This window comes from Lipophrys pholis, assembly GCF_963383615.2.
Source record: "Lipophrys pholis genome assembly, chromosome: 21".
NCBI classification, from domain to species: Eukaryota; Metazoa; Chordata; class Actinopteri; order Blenniiformes; family Blenniidae; genus Lipophrys; species Lipophrys pholis.
The window spans coordinates 19915134-19941212 of record NC_137649.1 but is presented as its reverse complement, the minus strand read 5'-3'; the positions used below and the strand labels follow the sequence as shown (position 1 = coordinate 19941212).

The 26079-nt window shown below is 43.8% G+C and overlaps 3 protein-coding genes across 4 annotated transcripts in view; 1 reads left to right on the top strand and 2 right to left on the bottom strand.

Annotated features, from left to right (window-relative positions):
- Positions 1 to 1436: 1436 nt before the first annotated feature.
- On the top strand, positions 1437 to 4079 carry irak1bp1 (interleukin-1 receptor-associated kinase 1 binding protein 1). The gene is made up of 4 exons (XM_080491400.1): positions 1437 to 1719; positions 2577 to 2658; positions 2753 to 2883; positions 2981 to 4079. Exons 1-4 carry the CDS (start codon positions 1463 to 1465, stop codon positions 3249 to 3251), a joined length of 741 nt encoding a protein of 246 aa, XP_080347526.1. The 5' UTR covers positions 1437 to 1462; the 3' UTR covers positions 3252 to 4079.
- LOC308126781 (uncharacterized protein) lies at positions 2967 to 7257 on the bottom strand. Of its 2 annotated transcripts, XR_013936465.1 has the most exons (8): positions 7150 to 7257; positions 6893 to 7027; positions 5971 to 6060; positions 5772 to 5866; positions 4492 to 4646; positions 4280 to 4396; positions 3902 to 4192; positions 2967 to 3245 (listed from the first exon to the last, which is right to left on the bottom strand). XR_013936465.1 is itself a non-coding variant. In XM_080491401.1 (7 exons), exons 2-7 carry the CDS (start codon positions 7015 to 7017, stop codon positions 4088 to 4090), a joined length of 687 nt encoding a protein of 228 aa, XP_080347527.1. In that variant the 5' UTR covers positions 7018 to 7027; positions 7150 to 7257; the 3' UTR covers positions 3371 to 4087. The 2 variants fall into 2 exon arrangements, 1 of the variants encoding a protein (XP_080347527.1); XM_080491401.1 differs by lacking the exon at positions 2967 to 3245 and having other exon boundaries at positions 3371 to 4192.
- A 3819-nt stretch (positions 7258 to 11076) lies between these two features.
- Positions 11077 to 26079, bottom strand: part of phip (PHIP subunit of CUL4-Ring ligase complex) — a gene marked incomplete at its 5' end in the record, with an annotated part of 34749 nt that continues 19746 nt past the window's right edge. Inside the window, 22 exon segments of the mRNA XM_080490627.1 lie at positions 11077 to 12957; positions 13047 to 13190; positions 13337 to 13578; positions 13691 to 13902; positions 13999 to 14151; positions 14493 to 14645; positions 14766 to 14825; positions 15019 to 15094; positions 16087 to 16212; positions 16292 to 16412; positions 17007 to 17162; positions 17282 to 17343; positions 18961 to 19072; positions 19177 to 19259; positions 20713 to 20837; positions 22632 to 22739; positions 22884 to 22994; positions 23113 to 23320; positions 23447 to 23544; positions 23689 to 23826; positions 23945 to 24047; positions 24165 to 24348. Of these exon segments, the coding sequence (XP_080346753.1) occupies positions 12257 to 12957; positions 13047 to 13190; positions 13337 to 13578; positions 13691 to 13902; positions 13999 to 14151; positions 14493 to 14645; positions 14766 to 14825; positions 15019 to 15094; positions 16087 to 16212; positions 16292 to 16412; positions 17007 to 17162; positions 17282 to 17343; positions 18961 to 19072; positions 19177 to 19259; positions 20713 to 20837; positions 22632 to 22739; positions 22884 to 22994; positions 23113 to 23320; positions 23447 to 23544; positions 23689 to 23826; positions 23945 to 24047; positions 24165 to 24348 (3476 nt within the window). The 3' untranslated portion in view covers positions 11077 to 12256.

The window sequence follows — 26079 nt, the reverse complement described above, 5'->3', positions numbered from 1 at the left end:
GTACTTAGTTTTGACGAATTGATAGACATAATTCTTTGCAAATGATCCTTAAAAATATAAGAAATGCCATTTTTAAAAATCCAAAAACTACGAAAAGTACAGAAACACACATCAATCAAGTAGTTTGACATGATTATCATAAAACATCTTATCTTGCAGCTTTATATTCCACATAAGATCCCCACTTGGCCAAACGGGAAAATTCCTTTGAAAGGGAAAATTATAAAGTGAATCTATTGTTTTATGGATTTAAATTTCCAGATGTTTGGTGTGACGTGTGTCCATGAGTTAGAATGTGAATTAACTTGAATTGCTTTTAAAATTCGCAATCTTCTTTTGTGAGCAATCAGTATTCTCTTTACATCATCAGTCATCCTAAACCGATGTTTACCAGCTGATATTAAGTAAAAGGCAGGGTACATCTGTTATTTCAATGCGAGTGTAAACATTTCAGGAGCCTATATTAAAGTATTAATGGTGACCATTTGTTTGGTAAACAAATTAAGATATGTTTTTATGAAAGTCAATAAAAGATGGGGTACAAAAATGCAGGTCAAAGGTTTTGATTGTGGACATCTCATTATAGCGTTGTATTAACTTATGATTACCTCCACCAAGGAAAGTTGATTTGTCATCATCCAAGGACCAATTGATTAGATTTCTTAATGTTAACATTCATGTTCTTCTTCTTCTTGGTTTAAAGGCAGTTCGAATCCATAAAGTCACATTACCGCCATCTGCTGGTTCTATCTATCTACATTGTTTCCCCGCTCTCGTAGTCCCTGGTGACCATTTCCTTCTCTCTCTTATCAGCGGCTTTTCGTCCCTGATGACTGTTGCCCTTCTTCTTCTTCTCCACTTGGGTTCAACAGCAGTTGGTAAAGAAAGAAAGAAAAAGAAAGAAAGAAATGCCTTTAATCAATCCATGCTGCACAAATAGTGAATAGTTGATTGCTGAATTTCCAAGGCTTTCTATTAAAAGATCATTGTTTTGATGAAACAATGTATATGTATATCATAGTTGGGGTTTTTTACTGAATAATTTGATCTAAGTGCACATAGTATTTAGAACTATATAAGAGGGGAACACATGTTAAAACCAGGTTGATGAAAAACACATTAAGTTGGAGGCAATCCCAGAGTACAATGGGCGAGGGCAGGAGACACTGGATGGATGGATGAATGGATAGATATGTAGTTTGGATTTAATTTAGTATTATACGAATTTCAATTGATAATAGCTGAGATAAATGTTCATTAAAAAAAACTTTTTCTATTCTCCGATTAATTTCTCAATTTTTAAACTATACAACACCAATGAATGTGATGTTTATGGGAGTATTTGTAATTTCAAAATCTGCGGGTTGTTTTCCCTTGTAGTTCTTTGGCGGAAAAACTACAAATCCCGACATGCATTGCGGCTCGTCGCCATAGCCGTTGGACGTTGGTTTCCGCCTCCATCATGGAGTCTCCCAGCCGGGTTTACGCTGCCTTAGTGCCGCATGCCGGCGCGGGGCCGTCCGGTAAAGACGACGATCCGGGGCTGGAAGCGGCTCACAGTCACCGGGTGAGGGAGCTGCGGGTCACGGGCACCGCGGAGGTGCGCTGCCCGGCGGACAAGGCGTCGCTGCGGGTCCGTGTGAGCAGCAGCAAGGAGTCCGTCAGCGAGGTGACCAGCAGCGTCTCCCGGCGGCTCGAATACATTCTGCAGGCTCTCCGGTGAGAAGAACCGCGGTTTAGATATATTGATATTTACAAACGAGATGGAGATCGTGACTACTCAGTTCATCCAGATGGAGTGTTTCACATCCCGGTGTCCTCCTGGGCTCTGTCCTGGGTCCCATCATCTTCATTATCTCGCTCATTCCTTTGGCCATAATGACTGTAAATGAAATATATTAATAAATACATGACATCTTTTTAAACAAGCATACCATGCTTATACTTTTCTTATTATTAATATTCAAAATGTTATGTCAAAACAAGAAGATCCATGTTTGATTCCAGACCAGAGTCTTTCTGTATCAAGGACATTTTCTGGACTGGCAATATAAGTGGTTCTGGCCTCCATCTAGTGTTAATCTAAGCTCCTGGTCTGTAGTTTTCAATTCACACTGTACCTGTTGCAAAAAAAAAAAAAAGCCGTTTGCTGCCGGCCCAACGTTATAAGACACTTTCTCCAGTACTCCATTGGAAATACTGTGAATATGTACAATTTCCCTGTTGAAGAGGCTCCAGGTTGTTTGTTCACTGTGTTGTGAATTCTGGTGTCTTTGGTTGCAAATTAATATTTAAATTTCCATATCTATGTGCAATGATCCTCCGAAGTCTTGTTAATTGTCACATGCTCAGGCTCTTGTCCAGAACCAGAATAAAGTCGCACTAAGTGTCTCTAATTCTGTGCGGGACCATTTATTCAGTCAAACACCAGCTTGGTCAGAACTGTATTTGAAGAAACGAACGTGAGTGTTCTGGCTCGTGAGGGGAAGATGTTTTCTCCCTTGTAGTTTCAGCACTTTATTGAAGTTTCAGAATACTCTGATACTCTGAAATCGTTTTGTCTCCACTCTGTTCAGGCAGCACGGCGTCGGAGAGGAGGACGTGTCGGTGAGGAGGTTTCTCCACCGGGATGAGGACGGGTACGGCTTGGATGTGGAGGTGCGGCACTTTCAACCAAACACAACTAACGAGCTCATGACGGGAGGTCACGTGATGAATTACACGCGACGCTGACGCAGACCTTCTCCCGCAGGTCGTGGTCACGTTCGGCGATTTTGACGAGATGGAGCGTGTTTGCGGCGTCCTGCTGGAGAAGCTGGACAAGAGCGTCTGCGTCGGGACGCCGCGGTTCTTCCACAGCCCCGAATGTCTGAGCGAGATGAGGTGAAGTGGAACCGACGCGCCTCACCCTGAGCCCCGCCGAACACGGCCGGTTGTAACGAGCCTGTTCTTTTTTCTTTTTTTTTGCTCTGTGCTCCAGGCAGCGCTCGTGCGCGTCCGCGGTGGAAAACGCTCAGCGGAAGGCCCACAATGCCTGCCAGGTCCTGGGACAGAGCCTGGGCTGTCCCCTGCTGGTGACCGAGCAGGCGACCAAGGAGAGGAAGAACGGGGGGGAGGAGGAGGAGGAGGAGGAGGAGGACGGAGGCCAGGGGCCGACTCCTGCGCGCCTCCCTCACCTCCCGACGATCACCGCCTCCTCGCAGGTGTCCGTCACCTTCGGCCTTCGCGGCCCGAGCAGGAAAAAACTGTGAAGCCGTCGCAGAGAGACAATAAAGAGACTTTATTGTTTTTGATGCGTCGCGACTGGACTTGAAGAAAAGTGCTGACGAGACAGATTTATTTAAATTCAGCAAAGAAGAGAACTGCTACTGGCTTTAAGAAACAAGTTGCTTTTTATTTGAGGTTTTTTTTCACATATCAAGATAAAATACTGTATATTTTTTTTAACCCTTTTTAAAAAAATAAAAGACAACAGATGATCCTTTTTCACCTTGTTGCACCGCATTATGTAATAACGGTGCAATATGTAAGTCTGTAATACATTTTCACCTCATTATGTAACAATCTGACGTATTTTGTAATAACTTGTTACATATGCAACAGTTATTACAAAATGTGGGTTAAATGATTAAATGCACTCAGTGGCTTTTACAAATCTGGTTTCTTTTCTTTAAGAAAATAGAAATAGCCGGTGGAAATACAGATTGACTTTAACTTTAATCTAAACAGTTAAACAGGATCTAGAGCCCCGTTGCTATGTTGGCAGGACGTGAGTATAATAGTTTTTTTTGTCATTATTAAACATAGAATCACACATTCAAATAAAGTTGATTTAGTTATTAGAATTCATTTTCAGCTCATTGAGTAATAACCTGTTATTACATAACGCGGCGCTACACACCTTTATTGTCAAAATGTTCTTGATGTCCAGAAAGAAGAGATTTAACAGTCATCTTTGGTCGGCACTTTGAATCCACTCCGATTCCAGTACATCACACATCCCAAATGATGTGGGACGAGGCGCCGCAGTAGAAACCAGACAAACAAAACACAAATAAAGATAAAACTGTCTCTTTTCGCTGGGCGGTCAGGCGTCCTCGTCCTCTGGGAAGAGCTCTCTGAGCCAGGGCTGCATGACGAACCGCTCCCCGTCAAATTGTGTGAAGTAATTCTCCAGGGTCGGGATGTCCGGCTGGGGGGGGAAAAAAAAAAAAGACCCCGTGAATGGAGCGCGCGGACGTTAAAACGCAGGAGGAGTTTTGTCAGTTGTGCTGCTCACCTTCACCCCGGTGACGCGTTCCAGTTGTGTCTGAGGTAAATACGCCACTAAGAAAGACGAAGGTTCGGGCCCGCCGAACAGCACCTTGTAGTGCGGCGTGTTTTCCGCCTTGGTGTCCTGCGGAGAAAAGAACGCACGTTTCACTTTTCGCCTCCCAGCATTAGAATAAATAAATAAATAAATAAAAGCTCAATCGTATAAAGGCTGCTGACCTCAGAGTACATCCTGTTGATCCACTCCGCAGGAGCCCTCAGCTCGGTGTCCCAGCTGACCACCACCCCGATCATGTGACCCCTCCTCTCCATCACCACCTCCCCCACCCGCAGGAAGACGTAGGGGGGGCGAGGGCTGCGCACCGCCTTGGAGGCTGGATGGACGAACGCAGACTTATGTCTTTATATTCACAAATCAAACTTGCAGGTAGTTTCAGGTGCGCTTGTGTGCGGGATGCCCGGATCCGCCTGGCTGCTGCCGCCACCGATCGAACAACGAGCTCAAAGTAACTTGTAACGCCTTCATTCCTCGTTCTCGTGCCTCATTTGGATCTTCAGCAGCTCATCTTCACCCTGTCTGTCTGCAGAAACTTCATGGAGTTGATCGGCGGATTAACGAGTTTGGACTAGTTAGACCATACAGCCGATGTATGATCGAGTTAAAAGGGGATCGTTAATATACTTACTAAACCGTAGAAGTGAATAATGAGCGTGTATGTTTGTGTGTTTATTCAACACTATTCAGTCACAACTATTTATCTACTTGCCTGTCAAAGGAAAGGCAGAAGTTATCAAATATAGTTTGAGCATGATCGACGATTATTAATGTGAATAAAGTCTCATCAGCTCATGACAGGCGAGCATCAGATAGAATAGAATAGAAATACGTTGTTAATCCCAGGGGGGAATGTGTTGCAGAAAGGACCACAGAATAAATAGAAGTTTAAATTTTCAACATGCAGAAAAGCACAAACGCTATTTGCGGCTAAGAAGATTATGAGGCTGGTGTCAAATTACAAGTACATGTTGGCTCATGGCTACTGAAACACGTCTCAGTGGCGACGCCCGATCAGTACAAAAGGGAGAATTTAAAAGTCGAGCATGTAGAAATTGTAGAGATTCAACAACGTGCACTTGTTTTTCTCGCTAAACAGTTCCCTAAAGTTCTGCGTGGTAGTGGAGGGGGATTATTTGATCATTGCGGTGGATTACGAGCACAAGTCGTCCCACTTCTCGTCTGCAAACAAACAAACCAAGAAGTTTTAACGAACAAATGTTACAACGACTCGTTTGAAAAATTATCCTGTAAGTTGAATTACAGTTTTTTTGTGAACGATCAAGGTTTTTCTGTGCGTTATTAGATTTATTTATTATTTTTTCAGTTTAAAATGTAAGTATTGATCAAAAGTGTTCTCGACCTTAATAGAAAGTGGAACCGCTCAAACACAATCAACACACTTCAACATGATGACCAAACTATGCAGATCTTGTACACGGACCTCCAAAGAATCCTTGGTCATTATCGTGAATCATCATCTCGAGGGAAAATGACCGCAAGGCCTCGTCGTCCTCGTGTCCCAGACCAACCAGAGACCTTCAACAAGCAAACAGCCCGTCATGGAGTTTGTCGCCACTCTCAGAACCACTGATTGACGTGGCTGGACATCACAAAAGTGTGTCCCGAGTCCATTCACTCACTTGATTCTGGCCACCTGCTGACCCGACCAGTCCATCCACGCTGTGGCATTCAGATAGGAGGACGTCCACTCCCTCCAGAGCCGCAGCAACCTGAAATCACACGGTGGGAAACAAACACCGTAGTTCTACTTCATACGACTGCTATGAAAGGTCGTCATTACAAAGTTCTCATACAATACTCAGAGTACTATTTCCCTTTTAACAGAAGAGGAGAGTATTTGTACTTTCTTGGGAATCTTGAGTTGGACATGTATTTTAGGCAACTTTTTTTAAATATCGCTTTTTATTTAAAGTCAGTTAAAATAAACACCATCGTACTTTATAACACAGGCTTTAAATCGGTTTGTAAAATGTTAAATTGACCAAAAAAAATGTCCCACCAGATTTTTGGAAACATATGCTTTCATATCTGAATCTAATATAACACGATGTGGGATTACTAAAGAATAAAAGTACCCTAATGTGACTGTTCACAGCGTGATCTAGTGTGGTGTTGTGATTTATGCTAAATAAGTCAGTCAGTTGAACCTGTCGGTCCAGTTTGACGCTGAAGTGGGTTTTTTTTTGTGTGTTTTAATCAAAGTTTACCAGAGTTTTTTAATAATGTGCAATTAACTTATTGGAATAAACAGGAAAAACGTTTTGTTCATGCCCATTAAAGAGATAAATATGAGTGAAATTACTCAAAACCACCCATAAATACTACTTAATTTCAGTAATGTGGCTTTCTGTAGTTTATTATAGATGATGCGACAATTAAAAAAAATATATATATATGCGCAGACCTACAGAAGAGGATTAGGACCACTAAAGAAAACTGTCTAAAAACAAAAAAAGATTTGTCAGACTCTTGTTTCTTTCGGCGGTTGGTCCTAATCCTCCGTGCAGCCCCCTGTCCGGGGGTGCAGAGTCGTGTTTTTACCGGGAGGTGGCGTGGTAGCGCTGCACCGCCGTGGCGCCGTTCCACCTGCTGATGAAGTACTGCGCGGGCACGGCGGACAGCAGCAGCGCGAGCTGCAGCGCGGCGGCGGGGCTGAGCCGGGGCATGAGCGCGCACCTGTCGCGTACAAACCCAAACATACATACAAACTAAACAAAAGAAGTAAAATCAATACTTTAGAGAATGAATGTCAACCAAGGGGTGTTGTTACATGTTAATCTAAAAGTTGGGAGTCTTACCTGCTGTTAAAACGTAGAGATTCCTTTCCAGATGTCTCACTGAGCCTTTCAGAGTTGCGCCGGAAAAAGAGACGCGCTTTGACTTTCTGTTTTATTTACTTAAGCCGCAATCCGCCACCTGTGTATTTGCATATTTAACAAACAGGTTTGGCGGCCAATCAGCGCCGACCACGGAAGGACGGGCCGACCTTTAGCGGCGCGCCACGTCAGGGAGAGCCGAGCTGGGGAGCGCTGAGCCGAGGAGAGCCGAGGAAAGCGGAAGAGCCGAACCCAGGAGCGCTGAGCCGAGGAGAGCCGAAAAGAGCCGAACCCAGCCGAGCTGCGCCCCGGCGCCTTTGCCGAGGCGACTCCTCGCAGTACCGCTCTTTGAACGCCAGGTGGGACTGTTTTGCAACTCAGTGAGAAATAAATAAGTTCATAATGAAATATAATTAGACATTGGAATGCAAAAAATAGGGAAGTTGCTGTATGACAAATGTAACTATATTTCACCTCATTCACTTCTTTTAAATCAGGCCTTAAAATAGAATTTGCTGAGTATTTCTAATAAACTATAGATATTCATTACTTCTTAATACATTTTTAATTTCAGTTGGTCTCCTTTTCATGCCTTTCTTAATGACTTTATTATAATATATTTCATAATCTATTTGCCTTTGTTTTAATGTGTTTATTTTCTTTTTTATTTCTATAGCACTGTGAATTGTCTTGTGTCTGAGAGGTGCTATAGAAATAAATTTGTCTTGACTTTAAAAAAAAATAAAAATTCGCTTCACCTACAGCTTCATCAGAAATTTTCAAGAGGAGATAATCCTTCTATTCATCTATCAACATTCAGAGCTGCAGCGCGCTGCAGTCAGTCCCTACACATGTTGAGGGAGAAACGTGCAAACTCTGCAGAGAGAGGCTGATGGGACTGGGACATGCCAGGGATTTTAAATAATTTCTCTCTGGGATTAATAAAGTATCTCTAGTCTATTCACTAATCACTTGCAAGAAAAAGTGCAACGTATTTTCTCAAAACGTTTAAGAGGCATCACGTTCTGACTGCGTTTAAAAGATTAATGGGCCAAGTCAAAAGGCACCTCTGACTTTAAAAGTAGATTATCTGCTAAATGGAAGAATTGACCTAAGATTAGAAATGTGTACTTTTATCTGATTTGGAAGAAATTCATAATTTTCGACTCTCAACTCCGTATTTTCCAATCATGACATTGTGTAAACATTTTGAAGCAGGAAAAGTAGTGAGAGCTGCCGAAGTTCGGTTGTATATAATTTAAGCAACCCTCCATTTTTTAACCTTCTTTCCTCTAAATCTGTTTAATTCTCTGCCACAAAAATACACAACAAAAGGTAGGGAGTGAATATGGAAACACAACTGTTTATTTACTTAAAATATTGGTATGAACTAACAGAACAGCAGTACTCCCCTACACATACATTCTAGCGTTATGCTTCTTTTTTGCATTAATTCCTTTTATATATAAAAAGTATCCAAACTAACAAAGACAACCTTGTCAATCAGTTTAAACAGACCGCTCTTCCCCCCCCACGCCCATTTGCAGACCCGTTCTCTTTCTTTCCCGTCCTCTTGAAAACTCAAAACGCTTCCTGGTGGCTCACATGCAGCCACCTCACACACACACACACACATACACATACACACACACACACATACATACACACTGTGACCTTTAACCTCTCATCAAACAGCGCTGATGCTCGGTCAGAGGCCACAGAGAAGCGCACGACTCTGCCACACGTCGGACCCATGTTGAATAAACGTTTTCGTGGGCTCGGGTGTCGGGGTGATGTGGAGCATGTCTGGTGACTCCAGATGAAATTCTGTTTTTCTAACAGTAGATGGCGACAAAGTGACCATTTCATGTTGCTACAGAGCGTCAGGCTGTTCGTCACTTTCGTTTTTAAAATTGGGACGGGGGGGGGGGGGGGGGGGGGGGGGGGGGGGGGGGGGGGTCAATCGTGTTTAAAGCGTCGGTGTGTTGGGAAGATCTACAGAAATCGAATATGAAGCTCATGGTTATTTATTCAACACGATGCCTTGAAATGAAGACGTGTTTTTACACCCGCAGCTTCTCGGCTCAGCAATTTAGTTGCCACACATGACAATCAGTCGATATCTGTTGTTAAAATACAAAAAAAAAAAAAAGAAGAAGAAACCATTAGCACGTGCCATTTGAAGAGTTTTGTTCATTAAAATGTCTAAAACGAGGAAATAAAGGTAGAAAAATCTGATGGAATTGTGTGTGTACCTGCCGTATGCTGCCGTGTTTTTCACTAAAATCCCAAATCACTTTCTTTTTTGTGGAAATGGCTTGCCAAATCAAAAAAGAAAAAAGTTAGAGCACGCTATTTTCTCAAATTCCCCGCACGTTTTTTTTATGTGCTTTTTGTGTTTGCGCTCCTGTTTCCACCAAACTCCCATCCGCTTTGACTTTACAATTTTTCCGAGGTTTTTTTTTTTTCCCCCAGAAACTTTTTGCTGAATCGTCAACAAAAGTCATAGCATGCTATTCCCAAATTTTCCGCAAAAAGAAAATCCCTCAATAGAAACGGGCGCCTAGCATTGTAATCGTTGCGATTTTGCCTCTTAAAGAGACAGGCACAAGAACTAATGTTCTCTGGACAGATCCAAACATTTAAAAGAGATGTTGGTTTTTTTTTAATATATAATATTGCACTGAATGGGGTTCAGTCAGTTTGACTCTTAGAAACATCCATGTTGCTTGTTCAGGCTGAGCACCTTTAAAGAGGCTGGTGTCAAATTACAAGCAATTGCGAGTTAATAAATGTCCATATAAGTAAATTGTTAATGAAATGCACTAGCGGAGGTGGAGAAAAAAGAATGAAAATAAAGCATGTAAGTCACTTTGAATTACAGAAACTCTTCATAAGCATTTGCGAAGCGGTTTAAAACCTGGGTTTCAGCGTGGCAGAGTCACTAAAAATACCGTTTCCATCTTCACTCATCCCCCTACTGATAAATCATCTTGTATGGCAGGGACACGGACAAAAAGAAAGAAAAAAAAAAAAAAGCAAACACTTTGACACTTTACAAGTAAAAACTCACTGCGGAGACGATAAACCCTCTTTCGAAAAAAGAAAAACAACATTCATAAGCCGTGTTCGAAAACTTCAGTGCCCCCAGACAGAATTTTGGCATTCACAAAAACATAAAGGAACGACGACAAAACAGATGAGATATATGTTCAGTAATATGTGAAATGAGAAGAGTGTATATAGATGCTACCGTCCAGTTTCTCACCAACATCTCATGTGGAGACTTTCAGATTTTGGCATTCACTTTGCTCTGTGCTGCGGTCAAAAAGAAAAAGAAAAAAAGTAAAAATGAAATCACCAAATCAGTCCATGATGCTGCGGGAACAAAGAGTGATGTTTGTAGTCTGTAGGGCTCCGTGAAAGCTGACAAGAAAAACAAAACAAAACTAAAAAAGGCCCCAGAATGAATAACCGAGGGTTCAATATGCCGAGAGTAGCGAAGGCACACAATCAGAAAGAAGAATATAAGAGCAGTTTTCTCTCTTCCTGGTTCCGTGGTCATTCAGTCCTACGTGGTTTGAGCCCAGTCCGTTTTGTTTGCTTGAGGCATTGAGGAAGTGCGAGAACATGCGGGACTGAACCGTGTGTGTCTGATGGGTGTGTCACCAGAGGGAAAAAAGAAAAGAAAAGAACCTCTTCATAGTAACACGTGCTTCCTCCCTATAAGACTGCGTCGAAAACGGCCGGTGGTATGTGCATCAAATGCAAAGCTAGTCGCCGAGAGCTCCGCCCTCCGTACCTTAGGTATAAAACCGCTGATCCGGGTTGGTTATAGGATAATAGATCAACAATGGATAATGGTATGTTTACAACAACGGTAAATTCTTTTTTTTTTTTCTTTTTTTTCCAGCTGCTATAAATACATTTCTCTGGAGGTTTTCCACAAGGATCGGACCGTATGCCACTGTTTGCACGCTGAAAGTGAACGACACACTCGGTTGTGTTAGAAAAAGAAAAAACCCAAACACACACACACACACAATCGCATACTTTCCATTTACGGGAGTTTGTCCACAAACAGGCACATGTACTTTGCATGGCGGAGGCCAAGCACTCATTTATACACACACGCACACACACACACACACTGAAGACAGAAAGGCACAAGGTATTGCTAATGTTGAGGACGCATCGAGACACGATCTGTGTGGACACTAATGACACCTTTCACCCATGCATCCTTTTCTTTGTTTGTTTTTTCCCCCCCCCCATCTTCCTCACAGTAAAAACAGCTTCAGGTGGAAAAAAAAAAAAAAAAAAAAATTCCAATTACATGCAAAGAAAAAAAAAAGAATAAAACACACACACACACATCGATAGTAAACAAAACCTACAGATCTACAGTACCTTTAAAAAGGTACACCATTTGGTATTTTAGCGCAGACAGACACGCTCAGGTCAGCCGATGTGTAAGACTTCCAAAAAAAACGCAGAGCCGATCACGACGTACAAATCTTAGAAAAGCAGAGAGCGGGGGGTTGTATAAAAAAAGAGTGGGAACAATGAAGGTGTTGGGGGGGCAAAAGGGTGTCTGTTTGGTCAGCGGTCCCGTCACTGACCCAACGACTGAGGCTCTGCAGGCACCGTGAACTCGCCCGGCAGAGACACTCCGAAGGTTTTCTCAAAAATAGCCAGAGTGAAATAAGATACATCCGGTCGCTTTGTGATTTCTTCAAGTACTAAAAAGTCTGCTCAGTTTAAACGTTTTTGTTTGTTTGTTTGCTTCCAATTTTTTTGACGCCGCGCCTCGCTGGGAGGTCGAGGCTGGGAGTGATTCCGCTGGACTGGAGTGACTCACGCCAGCGACTCTGTGCGCTCCTGCGGGATCCAACATGGATCAATAATGTGGAGGAGCCGGGACGAGGGATCGTAGTTTGACGTGCGTCTCACGTTTCGGCCGGCAGTGGCCGGCGGTTTCCTACAGGCGTCCGCACGTGGAACCCATGCGACATCCGAGCACGATCGGGCCCCCGACATTCCTCCAGCGGCGAACTCTGAGCTCTCCGTCCGGTTCCTCCTCCGTCGGTTACCAGCCGATCAGATTGGCTTTGGCCTTTTCTGTCAGTTTGCGGACGCGGCCCTTTGAGGAGGTGCCGAACGTTATAGACGAGTCCTCGAATAGCAGCTGCCTCTGCTCCTCCTCGGAGTCCTCCTCCATGTACCAGGCCGAGCGTCGCCCCTGGTTCCGTGTGCGCATGGAGGCCGCCGCCGCCGCCTCGTCGCCTGCTCCCTCGTCCTTGGAAGGAGGCTCCTTCTGGCTGGACCGATGAGGAGCCACAGTCTGCGGGGGAGGCGTGACCTCCTCGTTGGTTCTCCTGCTGCTCCTCCTCAGAGCGGCGGGCTCCGGAGACTCGGCGGGCGGAGGCGTCTCCTCAGTTCTTACCATTCGGGGCCTCCCGCGCCGTCTGGGCGTCGAGTCCGACAACGCGGCGGTTTCCTGCGCCGAAGTCGCGCCGCCTTCGTCGCCAGTGGATTGGTCAAGGTCCTCATCCGGGGTGGAGCTCCGTCTCCTCATCTCCTCCAGCTCCTGCTTGCTCTTCCTGCCTCTCTTCTTCCCGGGCGGTCGACCTCGGGGTCTGGAGGGGCTGGATGGCGTTATGACTTCTGGAGGACTCTGTGGTAAGTCGGTCCTGGACTTGCGGCCCCGTCGCCCCACGCCGAGGGTGACGTGACTGCTGTGGCCATTCAGGTGGACCGTGTTCTGAGACGAGGGTCTGACAGGAGACCCTGAGAGAGAGAGAGAGAGATAAGAAAGTTTAATAAAGAAAATAAAAATAATAATGACTCCGTCGCATGTTGGTGAAATCGTCACTTACCAGGCGTGAGTCGGACTGGCGTCCTGAGTTTCCGACGGGTGCTTCCCCCGCCGCTTTCTGACGGTTGGGGCGGAACCGCCTTTTCAGAGGCTGTTGGTGTGGAAGCTGACAACGAGTTCTGAGCCCGTGATGAGCGAGTTGACTCTGAAGACAAAAATAAAATAATAATATCCAATTGGGAAGTTTTACACAATAAACTTGTAATTTGGGAAAATGCACACATGTGATTACAGGATTGATATCAATCACTGTCATTATTACTGTAGTGGTGAGTTCATCAGTCATCCTACCAGCTGTGCTCGCTGTGTTGTTGGTGATGTTATGTGAGGCGGATGAGGACGGCGGTGAGTGCGCGGAGTGGCGTGCGCCGCTACGCGTGCGCGCCAGAGTCAGCGTGTCGGCCTTCCCGTTGACCAGCTGAGGGGGCTGCTTGGGGGCGACGGTCTGCCTGAGTGAAGGCGGCCGAGAGGGGGCGGGGGAGGGCTCCCTCTTCCCAGTCACCCGGGATGACACGCGCCTCTTCCTTTCCGGGCTGCGAAGAGACACGAGAGGTAACAGGCTGTGAGGAGAGTTCGCTGTGAAGCTTTCAAACAGCCATCAAAACCACATTCGTGTCCCAACGGGTTCTGGAAGTGTCTTTGCACCTGGATGCTGTGCTGCTGGCGGGAGACTCGCTCTTCCTCCTCCTCCTCTTCATGGCATGCCGTGTCTGTCTGTCTGTAGTGTGTCGCGTCTGCCTGTCCGTGCCCCGCCTGGTCAGTTTATCCGTCAGGCCGTGAATGGCTTTGTAGTCGGCCAGGATGGAGCTGACGTGCTCCTCAAACAGTGCAGAGAGCCTCAGACTCATACTGTATATCTAGAGACACCATAACAAACAAAACACAGTGAGTCGAGTGAGTTGTTTAGAGAGAATTGGGGCTGGGATAGGAGTGTGTGTGAGTGTGGCTCTCACCCGGGACTTCTTGCTTGGCGTGTAAGCTTTGGAGTTGCTAAAAATGAGCCTGACGTCTTTGCAGAGCTCAATGGGAGACTGGTACTTTCCCTCCGTCAGCGTTTTCAGGACAGTGCCGAAGTCCATCGGCGACTCGACTATTTGCAGGTAGTCCTGGGAGAGGCAGAGAGAAGTTGGGATGTTTCACTCAAGGTTTATGAAAAGAGAGGAACAAGAAGTGGGGAAAAGAATAAAGAGGCAGCAAAGAAGTGACATCGGAAAAAAAAAAAAGTGAACCAAGAACAAAGAAGAGTCCTGAAAAGCAGTGAGGCTGCCGGTCTGTTCACACTCCATCACAACATCCACTTCTATTGCACCGGCTCCTTCTCACAGAGTGAAGACTCTCCCTCTGTGTCGTTACAATGTGCTGCGCTGTGCTGGGCTACAGGAGATTTTCGCTTTGTGTCTCAGGACGTACAGATCCTACACGCACCGAACGTAAAAAGAAGACTAACCGAGTACTCTTGTAGATCCACAGGTTCCCTGAAGGGCTCCGAGTCCTCGCACTGAAAGATGAGATCCAGCAGCTCCTTGCAGCGTCCTCTCCATGCATGGGGGTCGTATGAGGGGGGGCGGGTCCGCAGCCGGCGCTGAATGGGTCTACGGCCCTGCACAGAAATAAAATAACAACAACTGATGGGAAACAGCCCTCTTCTTCATCAGATGTGGGATTACAGTAGGCGAAAGGTGTGAGGTGGGACGGATGGAAACACAGCTTAATATGTTACCTTATGGTTCCGTGTGGATGTTCCAGGAGTGTTCGTATCTTCATCCTCTTCCTCATCATCCTGCATATACGGGGAAAAATGTCACTGTCTTTCCTGTGTGATGCGGTCTTTAATAAACACTATCTATAGCACCATGAGTGGCACAGAAAATGCATTTAATCCTAAATGAAGCACATCCTGGTTGATGCACTGCACGTATCTCATGCATCTTTAAAAAGCGTTTTGTGAAAATGTGGTGAAAACAGACGCGCACCTCATCCTCGGAGTCAGAGAAAGTTGCCTTCTTCATGGTTTTGTAAAGGGGCATGAGGTCGGTCAGACTTTGGTCCCTGAGGAAGACACGGAGAAGAGAGGAAAAGAAATGACTGCATGATCTGGATTGAAAGGGTGAAAATAGTTTTGTCACCATAAACAAGAGAAATTGGTCTTTCTCAACAGAACATATAACTCTGAGCAGGAGTTTTTCTTTTCTTTTCAGAATTTACTATAATTCTAATAACTATAAAAGTTGTTTCAGGTTCAATATGGCTGTGCACAGTGTGACATGTAACTACAAGCCGGGGGGTCAAAGATACAACCCAGCCCAGCCAGACTGACGACCTTGGGAAGTATTAAAACAACAAAAAAGACATTAACTGCAGAGTAACTGCTGTTCCTAATCTGTTTACTATTATTGCCTTTTAGAAAGAATAAAATACATGATGAAAACACTGAGATCTAAACACCAGATGGCAGCACTGCTCGCAGACGAGAGATCAGTCTTCCTCACTGCCAGCGACATAGCATTAGCATAAAAACCATGAGCATGTTCTGGCATTTTTCAAGAGATTTCAGGTCATTCATAATGATTTGAAATGAAAAGACTGCGTGAACTTTTATATACTGGAAAGCATCACTTATTCTAAATTCAAAATGCACATGCTTAACACGATATATGATAGAGGTCTGCAACCTTTTTGATCAAAAGATACCGCTCAAAGTTTTACAGAAAGTTTTGCAACACATACAAATACTGTATTTACCTTGCTTTCATGACATTCAGTAACATCTATTTATTTTATAATATTTTTGGGTGGTTTTGGCTCTTGTACCACCTCATTATTCTTAGCTGTTTTGACATTTTTTCTAATCTGTTTCAGCCCGTTTCTGAAGTTAAAGAACAATGTCATTCTTAGGTCCTTATTCCCTTTTAAAAAATATTCTGGTGAGAAAATAAAACTGACACCCTTTTTGTTAAAGCTTCAAGGAGCCACTACTAAAGAGCCACATGTTGAGCATCGTTTGTCTTTAACAATTCACCCTCTCTATTGAACATACTCACTTAATGAACTGCAGCATGAGGTCAGAGACGAACTTGGCGGTGGTGACGATGAATGCCCCCGGCTCGTTGAAGGTCTGAGCGTTGTGCTCGATATACCGGACCTCCCACATGAGGGAGGACAGCCGCCTGAGAAGGAAACCAAGCGTTCATGTCTCCCCTGTTCAGGTGCCCACGCATTGCCGGAACATAAGCTGAGTGAAGGTACCTGTAAAAGCGGTTTACCAGCCTCTTGCGGATGGTGCTGATGTCGGTGACGTAGGCCACCACTGTGCAGTACGTGGGGTATGCTTGGAGGTCCACTGGGAAGGCAAAAGGTGCTGCAACATCTAGAGGAAAAGTGGATGACAGATATATAAATATATAATGTAAGCGTTTTAGAGAAAAAGATTGGATGACTTGTGCAATATGTGTTTTTAATCAGGTGTTCAACTTTGTTTCACATGAGATGTTTAGAATGCAGCAAATGGAGTTGATAAAAAGCCTGTCTTGTGAGCCAACGACAGCATGAAGCGTAGGAGTAACAGAACGAGAGATCTCAAAGGATTAAGTGTGCAGACGGTGGGAGCTCTTACATGTTTAATCCCCAAACTGCCACTAGAGGGAGCCTTGAAACCAGCTTCCTACCATTTGGGGAGGGTTGCTGCAGCACAGAATCTGATCCTGCTATGACATTACATCACTTAATGAGAATTCAAACTAGCGCCTCAATTCTTAGCTCAATGCGTGAGCAACTTATTCCTCTCAGCGTCTGATCGGTGGGCCGGGCGGGCTCGGACCAATGAACTCAGAGGTGACTCATGTTGTGAGGAGTCATGCTGTTGCAGCTGCTGCTCTTCCTCCTTTATGAGAAACTTCACATCATCCCCGTTTAGGGGATTTGGATGTGGTGTCGCTTTTGTTGGAGCTCGACGGCGTCGTACCGAGCGTGCAGAGCTGGTCGATGGCTTTGATGATGCGCTCGCACTCGTCAGCGCGAGCGGCGCTGCCCCATTCTCCGTCCAGGGGGACGTACAGCAGCTCCTTCTGCTCGTCTTCCGTCAGCGGGACACTCAAGCCCAATTCCTCGGGGAAGGTGGCTGCGGCGAGGCGCACAGAAGAAGCAACAACTGTCAAACGTTGGCTGTCAAGAAGTTACATCAGACCGCAGATTTTGCGTGTGTGTGTGTGTGCGCACAAGTACATTTCAGACTCCTACCGTCATCGGGGATGGGCTCCATATCCCAAGGACTCATCTTCTCCGTGTCGCCATTGTCCCAGCTGAATGAGAAACAAGGTTAATATGAATGATCGCAGTTTGCCTATGTAATTTTCCAAATAGTGTTGCTCCTCTCCAGCTGGGTAAAGTGCATATTATGATCTGTTACATGATTTTTGTTCAATAAATAAAGTGTGACTGTGTAATAATGCTGATCATGAATGGAACTCCAGCCAGCGTCAGCTGAAATTCGGGGGGGGGGGGGGGGGGGACAAATTTCAAATATATTACAATCCTGTAATAAAGTAGCATTTTTTTTTCTTCAAACATGTACAACTAGTCTTGCTATTTTTAAAAGCCACAGTTACAACTGAGTGTACACAAAAGTTGAATAAATATTAGTTTATTTTTTAATAGACGACATAAGTGCTTTATAATTACATCTCTATAATTACAAACACTTCAGAATGTTTTTGAAAATAGTTTTTTGAACATCTACCTTTTTTGACAATGGTACTTTTACTTACATCTTGTACATTATTAAGTATTATTATTAAGTACATTATAAGAATAAAAACCAACTGGTCTTTCATGAGTGGTCAAAGCTGAAAACTCACCTATTTCATGAGAGTTGTGTCAGGAAACATGATCACAAGAAGGTATTTGTCGGCATTTGTTTGAAATCTGATTCTTATTTCATGTAAACTATTTCAATCAAGCCCATAAAGTTATGCTTCAGTCATTAAAACTGAATGATCAGGAGACAGTGTGATGCTGTCTCAAAGTTTGACGCCCCAGCAAACTTCAGTGATCTCTAAAAGAATGAAAGAAAAGTCCTGGATGATTTCCCTGACTCACTTTTTTTTTTTTTTTTGATCCAGTAGAAGGAATTAGTGCTGCATCAGTGTGCGTAAGAAAAGAGATCTCAACTACCTCGCGAAGAATTTAGTTTTCCGACTGAGTTCCTTCTCCTGAGCCGATAAGTGCATGAAGTGTGTGCCATAAAAAGCTGAGTGTACCTTGATTTTCTGGCTGTTGGGTTGAAAAAAAGAGACTTTCTGACTGGTAATGTGATATTTATAGTCATGTCATTTATCTCTCTGGTGTGTTGTTTCCAAAGGGGCTGAATACATTTCTGCCCGTCAGAGCTGAGATTATGCCGGAAAACACATCAAATACGTGACGACTGTCATCAGCACCTCTGAATCTGCAAACAGACAACGTGACACTTTACTCTCATTCACCCGCTTTCCTTTTCCAAACCATCCGCGGTGAGATCTTAGGGATCTGATACGTCTCGTTCGTGTCGATCTTTCTTTGTATCTGTTCTCATCTCAGGCCGTTTCTCCCAGTGAAGCAACAGGTATTTATACTTCGGATGTATTTGGAACATTTGTTTTGATGCAGTGCATCGCCTGTGGAAATAATTTTTGCTTTATTGTTCTAATAGTCTGGATAAATTAAGGTGAAACTGCCTTTTTATACCCTGCAGACTGGAGTTCTTAACAAAGATCAGATTTTAATCTGCTGCTGTGTTTATCGGAGCTGTGTTTTGGATAATGTATTTTTGTACTGGACGCTACCTTGATCGGGTCTTTATCTGGGGATTCATGATACAATGAGGGTAAAATAAAAAAGGAATCTGCGAAAAATAATCCGAATGTAATCCATCCTCATACCAGACATTGTAGCACTGGAACAAGCTGTCAGGATACTGGGGCTGGTAGGGCTCCTGACTCTCGATAGTCCCGAACCACCAGGCGTCGTCAATCACAGAGCGAAACCTGTCACCTACACGGACACCACAGGACTAATAAGAAACCGAGCTACAAAATGTGTGATGGTTTCATATCTGATCCAGACAGGAAGCATGTTTTTCGGTAAAAATGTCCAACCTATAGCCCACTGCCTCTTTCTGGCGTTATCAAACTGCTGCCGCAACACCAGGAAGTCGATCACATCCGGCATGTCGTGGTACCTGCAAGAGGGGAAAAAACATGAGTAGCAGCTCAACAGACAGCGAGTTTATCAGCTGCAATGCTGTGTGATCTCGACTGTTTAATGCAACAGTCAGCTTGAAGTCTATTCTGCTTCTCTTTGAATCAGACGTAACAACTGCTACAACAGAAATAAACCTAAGAATTGAGTCACTGTTGCCTTGTTTGTCGTGTTTCTACTATTTCTACTGGTCGTTTGGCAGCAGTAGCTTACAGCAGAGGTTAAACTTGTCTGTAGATAATCTCAAGCGGTCTGTGGCCAGACTAGTGTCGTCAAACACTCATAATCCCCCTTCAAACTAAGATTCATGAAGATCAAAAATTCAAGAGAAATCACAATTGATCTTTTTTTTTTTTCTTTGTTTGTTTGTTTGAGACGGCCAAACTGCTCAGCTGCTTTGAAACCTGACTTCATTTTGAAAAAGGAAGCTGTCTTAAAAATATGAGATGTTTAAAGCTTTCAAGAAGCGTCTGTCACTTGGTTGGCACGGAACTTCAGTATACTGCTGAGCAAACGTGACAGCGCGAGAAAAAAAACTGCACTGAAACACAGGATGTGATGGTGTAGAGGAACATTGTTTAACAAGCCAAAGACTGAGAAAATAGTCACACAACCGAGTGTATTGCAAGACTTTCTGACAATTGTTTTGATTCTTTCGCTCAGATCGCATAAGAATGGACTGTCAGGGACTGTGATGAATGCAAATGTGGATCCAACTGTTCTTTTTATGGAGAATAAATATTAGATAACTGCATATGGTGGTTTGACGCCATCAGTTTTCCTCAAATTAAATGACAATATTGGCTTATATTAATTCACTTACAGTATTGAAATCACCCCACTTTCAAGGTAAAGAAATGTCCAGTACAGCCAGATCTCAGTTTTGTCCGAGTCCCTCACAGAAGTCCAAATTTAAATAGTTTGATTTCATGTCTTGTAGTTTGGGGGAGGTGTCTCTTATATTTACATTGAGGGCTGTCACGGCACGTCACTAAAGGTCATTTGAATACGATGTGTAATGTCACTCATACGTTCCTCCTCTCTCACACGCCCACTTGGCCACCAGGTGACTCGAGTTTAACGTGTCAAAACCGGACAGGAGACAATGACAGTGGGACATTACGAGAGTATTTCCAGATGGGAGCGATGTCCATTTACTGAAAATGTCAAGTTAAAATATCTGCAAACAGAGGAACATCACACCAACAGCAAAAGCTGGTATTATAGTAAAGATGTAAGGAAACTACTGATGTGTATTGGAGTAATAATGTTATTGTGATATTGACTGCTCGTGATGACAGCCCTTTATTTGAGATGCACGAGAGTCAGAAACTAACGTGGTCGTAGGTACTTATACAAACGCCAGTCTTTAGTCAGCTGTGTCTCGATGACCACGCTGCCAGTAGCATTTCTTATTGAGTGGAAACACTTACTTCATAGAGAAGGATCCTCCGGTCAGCTTGCCAGTGTCAGGGTCCAAAAACGAGAGCTTCAGACAGCACAGCGTGGGGAGACCCACCTCATACTTGATGCCAACGATCTTCATCAACTCCTGCTCCTAAAAACCAGAAAAAGAAGAAAACACTTCTTCAGAGAAAAGATTAAAAGTCACTGTTATCTATCTATTATCTACTTTAATAATGCCTTAATTGTCCCAGAAGTCAAGTGGTCTTTAAGTGGTTTAACTGTTTAAATTTAACTTAAACACACGCACACAAAAATAACAGATATGAATGAGAAAGCTACATTTCACACACTACAAACAGCAAGTCACGGTGTATTATGGTCTGTCTTCATCAAAAATGCTCCTCTGCCTCGTCTCATGGAAGAAAAATAAAGAATTGTGTACGAAGCAAAACACAATCCTATAAGCTGCTGCTTTATAGTGGGGAGGTGTCTGATAGGTGGTGTTTTTGTTCCGTCAGGAAAAGTGGAAAAAGGTGAATTTGCAAAAACACCCATAATGCAACAGATATTGGGGAATCTGTCATCATTTGCTCAAACTTTAAAAATCATGTTCCTCTTTTGTTGTTGCCTCTTTGTTAATTCATGTTCCTGCTTCACGTTACTGTCTAGATAGAGCTGCTCAGGCTGGTTAATCTAAGAAATCATCTGACTGCCAAGATAGAGCTGCTCAGGCTGGTTTAATCCAAAAACAGTTGGAAAGTATTTGGATCAGTGTGATAACTGCAAATAATATATGTAGCACAACAAGGATATTGTATGTTATCCCCTTCCCCCCTCCCCCCTCCCCCCTCAACTTCTCTTCTCTCTCTTCTCTTCTCTCTCTCTTTGTGCGTTCCCCCCCGGTCGTGTACGGCAACTATTACTACCAGATGGTAGTAATAGTTTCCGTTACATATACTCTGCGCCACAAAGAAAAACTTTATAATTTTAATTTAAAGGTTATCATGGGACTATTTGAACCGGTCCGGTCCACTCTGGATGAAAATGGGCTGCAAGTCGCCCTTGAAATGTGTTTGATACTCCTGGTTTAAAAAGTATTTAAAGCATCAAATTTCGCTTTAAATTAACACCAAATTGATTTTAAGCTTGCACAATATGAGGTCTACAGTCCATACAGTACTTGATAATTTTGTTGAGTATTGCAATCAAAATATGACTAGCGTGTTGTTATTTTATGTTTAAAAAAAACAAACACTTAAATATATGATGTTACTTTATTTGCACTTTGAAATTTTGTCTTCAAATAACTGTGCTTCCTCCAGTTAAGTTACCGGATGCACAGTGAGTGAAAACATTTGACATGTTGATGGGGCACTTTCGATATATTTGCAATATATGGTGAAGCCATAATCTACTATATCAATGTATTAATATATTCATATAGACAGTGACACTGATCACATTGTTGTCTTAAAAATGCGTCTAAACTGCAAAAATCCAGATGCCATACATCATTCGGTTGTTTGTTTGTCCAACACTTGAATAAAATATTGTTAACATGACGCCAATGTGTTCACTGTCACTTGTTTTATGGGCTACTCTGCATGATCACAAAGGAAAATAGAGCAGGGAGACATTTACAAGAAGAGCATCTTGAATACGTCAACGCTAACATTGTTTTCGCTTGCAGCCGTGCATCAAATCTCAGGAGAAGTTTGAGCTTACACAAGGCCATCTCCAAGATAATTGAAGCCTTTCACGACAAGAATGTCACTAAAAATATCACCACTTTCCTAAACTAATGACTGAAGTGATTTTTTTTTTCAGCAGAAAGTGACTGTGGGAACGGCAAACACAGCTCTCCAGATACTGTGCACGGGCTCTAAAGAGAGAGACGTCTCTATTCCAGGTGTATAACATCCATCTTTGTCAGCGTGCGCCTTACCCGTAGCTCCATCTTGTGCCAGGGCTGCTTCTTAGGATTGATGCTGTAAATCTTTTTCTGTTTGGCCATCTCCACATAAGCTTCATGGCCCTGCCTGAAGTAGTACACCTGCACACACACACACACACACACACACACACACACACACACACACACACACACAGAGACAAAAACATATCGTATGTAGAGCACGATCTTATGCTTTGGTGGGAGCTGACATGTGGCGCATGTGGAGGAGGGGTCAGCATGTACCTCGTCTCCCATCTGGGGGATGTAAGGACATCTCCGGGGGACCGTGTCTGTGATCCAGGCAGAAGGAAGCCATTCCTCCAGAGTTAACCCTTGCTCCTGGAACTCTGTCCGCTACATTTCACACAAGATTAGAGAAACAATAACTAACAAAGCTGGAATAACAGATTCAAATGAAAGATGATCTGACTCATACATTCAGTTCAGATTTTAGCCGTTGCTGATAACGAACCTTTCTCTTCTCCTTTGGCTGCTTCTTCTTTGGTAACGCCCCGTCCTTTTCGACTTTTTCTTTCTTCCTCTCCTTCTTGCTCTCCCGCTTCTTCTCTCCGTCCTCCTCAGAGCCGCTGCTTTTCTTCTTCACTTTGACGCTCTTCTTGGGCGGCTCAAGGTTGATCCCGGCATCCGCTGTCCAGTCGGAGTAATCGCTGGAGTAATCGCTGCGAACGCGTCACACACACACACACACGGCAGCGGTGAAACGTCCAGATAGCTGCTGGTGTTTGGTTTCTGTGTGGGAGCCAGCTCACACGGTGAGTCTGTGCGACGCATCAAATGTTTCTTACCTTGAACTGCTGTGGTCATCTGGCCAGGGCTCCTTCCCCTCCTCCTCCTTCTCTTCCTCTGAGGAGTGTCCGTTGATTTGTCGAACCTCCACCTCTCCCTGAACACACACATGATTACATTACTATTTTTATTCTAACGTTGCACCCCCCCCCCCCCCCCCCCCCGTCCCCCGTCCCCCGTCCCCCGCTCGTAAAGCTGTAATTTCAATCCAAAACAACGTGGTTATCTGTGGTGTATCTACCTCCGAGGTGCTATCATCTTCATCAGCAGCCTCAGCACTCTGCCGGCTCGTCTCCTCCATGGCGGCGCGGGTTTGATAGCCGTGGTTCCCCTGGCTCTTCCTCGCCTCGTCTGACACACACTCGGATGTCGGGTGAACCTGCGAAAGCAAAGCGTGCCGCAGTGGGTGTGCGCTCCCTTCAAAGTGTGGGCACAGTTCGGAGGGAGACGAACAATAACAATGCGGAGTTGTAAATCGGTCATTCCAATTCACTCACCCGACTCTCCTTGGGGAGGGAGTGGATTGTGCGTCTCCTCCTTTCTGACTGATAAATATTGATCTCCTCGTCCCCCTTCGCCTCTCGCCAGTTCACCTGTCTCCTGCAAAACAAACACAAAGCTCAAAGTGTTAAAGCTATCATTTCTGAAACGTGTGGGAAAATCGCCTCTGTACCGCTTCAAATGGATTCTGTGTCGTCCTGCGTGCACGTGATCTACCTGACCGCGGCGTCCTCCAGCTCCGGGACCAGCACCCTGCGGCTCCAGGCCACCAGGTCTCCCTCCGTGGCCATCTGGCTGCGGGGGGCATTGCTGTGCATCTGGCGGACGCCTTCGATCTGCCCACTGCGTCGCAGGCCAACGTTGGGCGGGGAGTGCACCTCCGTGGGCGAACCAACCGATCCTACAGGAGCAGATTCAGGCAGGATTATCGGGAGGAGACTATTGATGTGCTCGGTTTTATTTCCACACAAAGGGAATAAAAATAAATTAGGAAAAGATGAGGCAAAGTGACTTTGTGTGTAGGACATTTCAGTGAAAAGGCAACTGAAAGCAGGTTACATGAACACACATGATGATGTTCTCTGCTTACTTTTAACTATACAAAAAGGGAAGAGACGTTGTAGTCCTTCCATTTAATGAGCGAGTTAAAATGAGGCACGGTTGGCTTATGAAATTGTTTCGCCATGATAGTTAGAAAATCTCTGATCGCAAGGCTGCACACACACCACTTCTCTAAGTATCTAACTATTTCAATGGGATATATTCAAGAAATTGAATAAGTGAGGACATGGTTGGTGGTTTTATCAAATCTTTCGGATTTATCTGTCTCATTGTCTAAGTCAAGAGAGTCCAGCATAAGGCCACAAGAGGATTTATTCCGTCCCGTCAAACCACCAAGCAAATTGTAGAAACTTCAAAGAAAACATAGATTTTTTTTCAACAGATTTCTTAGGAGAGATGGACACAACGTAACACGACCTGCATTTATGTCCCCGTACATGAACACTGAAGAAAGAAATCGGAATGTTGTGTCGCTTTATATGCATCAAGATGTGACCCGTTACATTACAGTGGATCAATCCCATAATGCTTTGCACTGTGACGTTCGCTCTCTGTTACATGCACACAGAATCCCACAACCGGTTTTACCCGGAAGCCCGCCAGTTTCAAAAAAGGAATTAACTAGAGTGATTATGTGTGGACTGCTTGTTTTTCTTCTTCTTCTTGTCTTTTAACTGCAACATCAAAGAAACATTCTTTTGGTACAAAATTTATCGGGGAAAGACGAAAGCGGGTCGCTTTTTTGCGCGGCGTGACAGACGACGGATTAGTCTGCTACCTTTTCGCACCATCTTTCTCAAAACGCCGGCAAAAAATGAGCCTCACTTACAAGTGAAAAGTCTAATTATCATATGAAGATTGAATGATCTAATGATAATAAACAGGTTCAACACTGCGATTGTGATATTTCTTCTTCAAACAACTTAGTGGTTTGAAACTTTTTTTTGAAATTCCAAAGCTAAAAAAAAAAAAAAGACTTTGTTCTCAGACTTTGTTCTCTGTGAAAATCGGGACGCCAATAAAAACAGGCTGAAGCAAGAAAAACAAGCCCGCTGAGTGAAGAGTGAGTAAATATAAAACGGGAGTGAAGGTGCAGTAACAATTGTTTTCATCATCAGCTGATGGGAAGATTCTAAATCAGTAGTTTGCGAAATATGTTAAAACTAATGTTGTTTCCTGTAATTCCCTATAGCCCAAGATTATAATTTCAGTCAGCTTGTTTTTACCAACCGACAATTTTATAATCTAGTTAGATATTTGTATTGACTTAGCAAAACCAGAACAAAGCAGCAGAGCTGAGGACCAACATCAAATAAAATACATATTGTCACTGTTTTTTATGGAAAGTTTTTCACTGTATACATTAACTCTTGTTTGTTTTTTTACATTTGCAAAACAATTCTCACGAAGATACAAAAAGGGCTTGTTTTGCATAACTCTACATTATACATGTATCAAGTATCAACACTGTTTCGCATAATTACAACATGAATAAATATGTAATCAATACAAAAGCATGGAGTGGTGTCATTTTCACTCACGTAATTATGAATGAATTATCCTTTTCCTC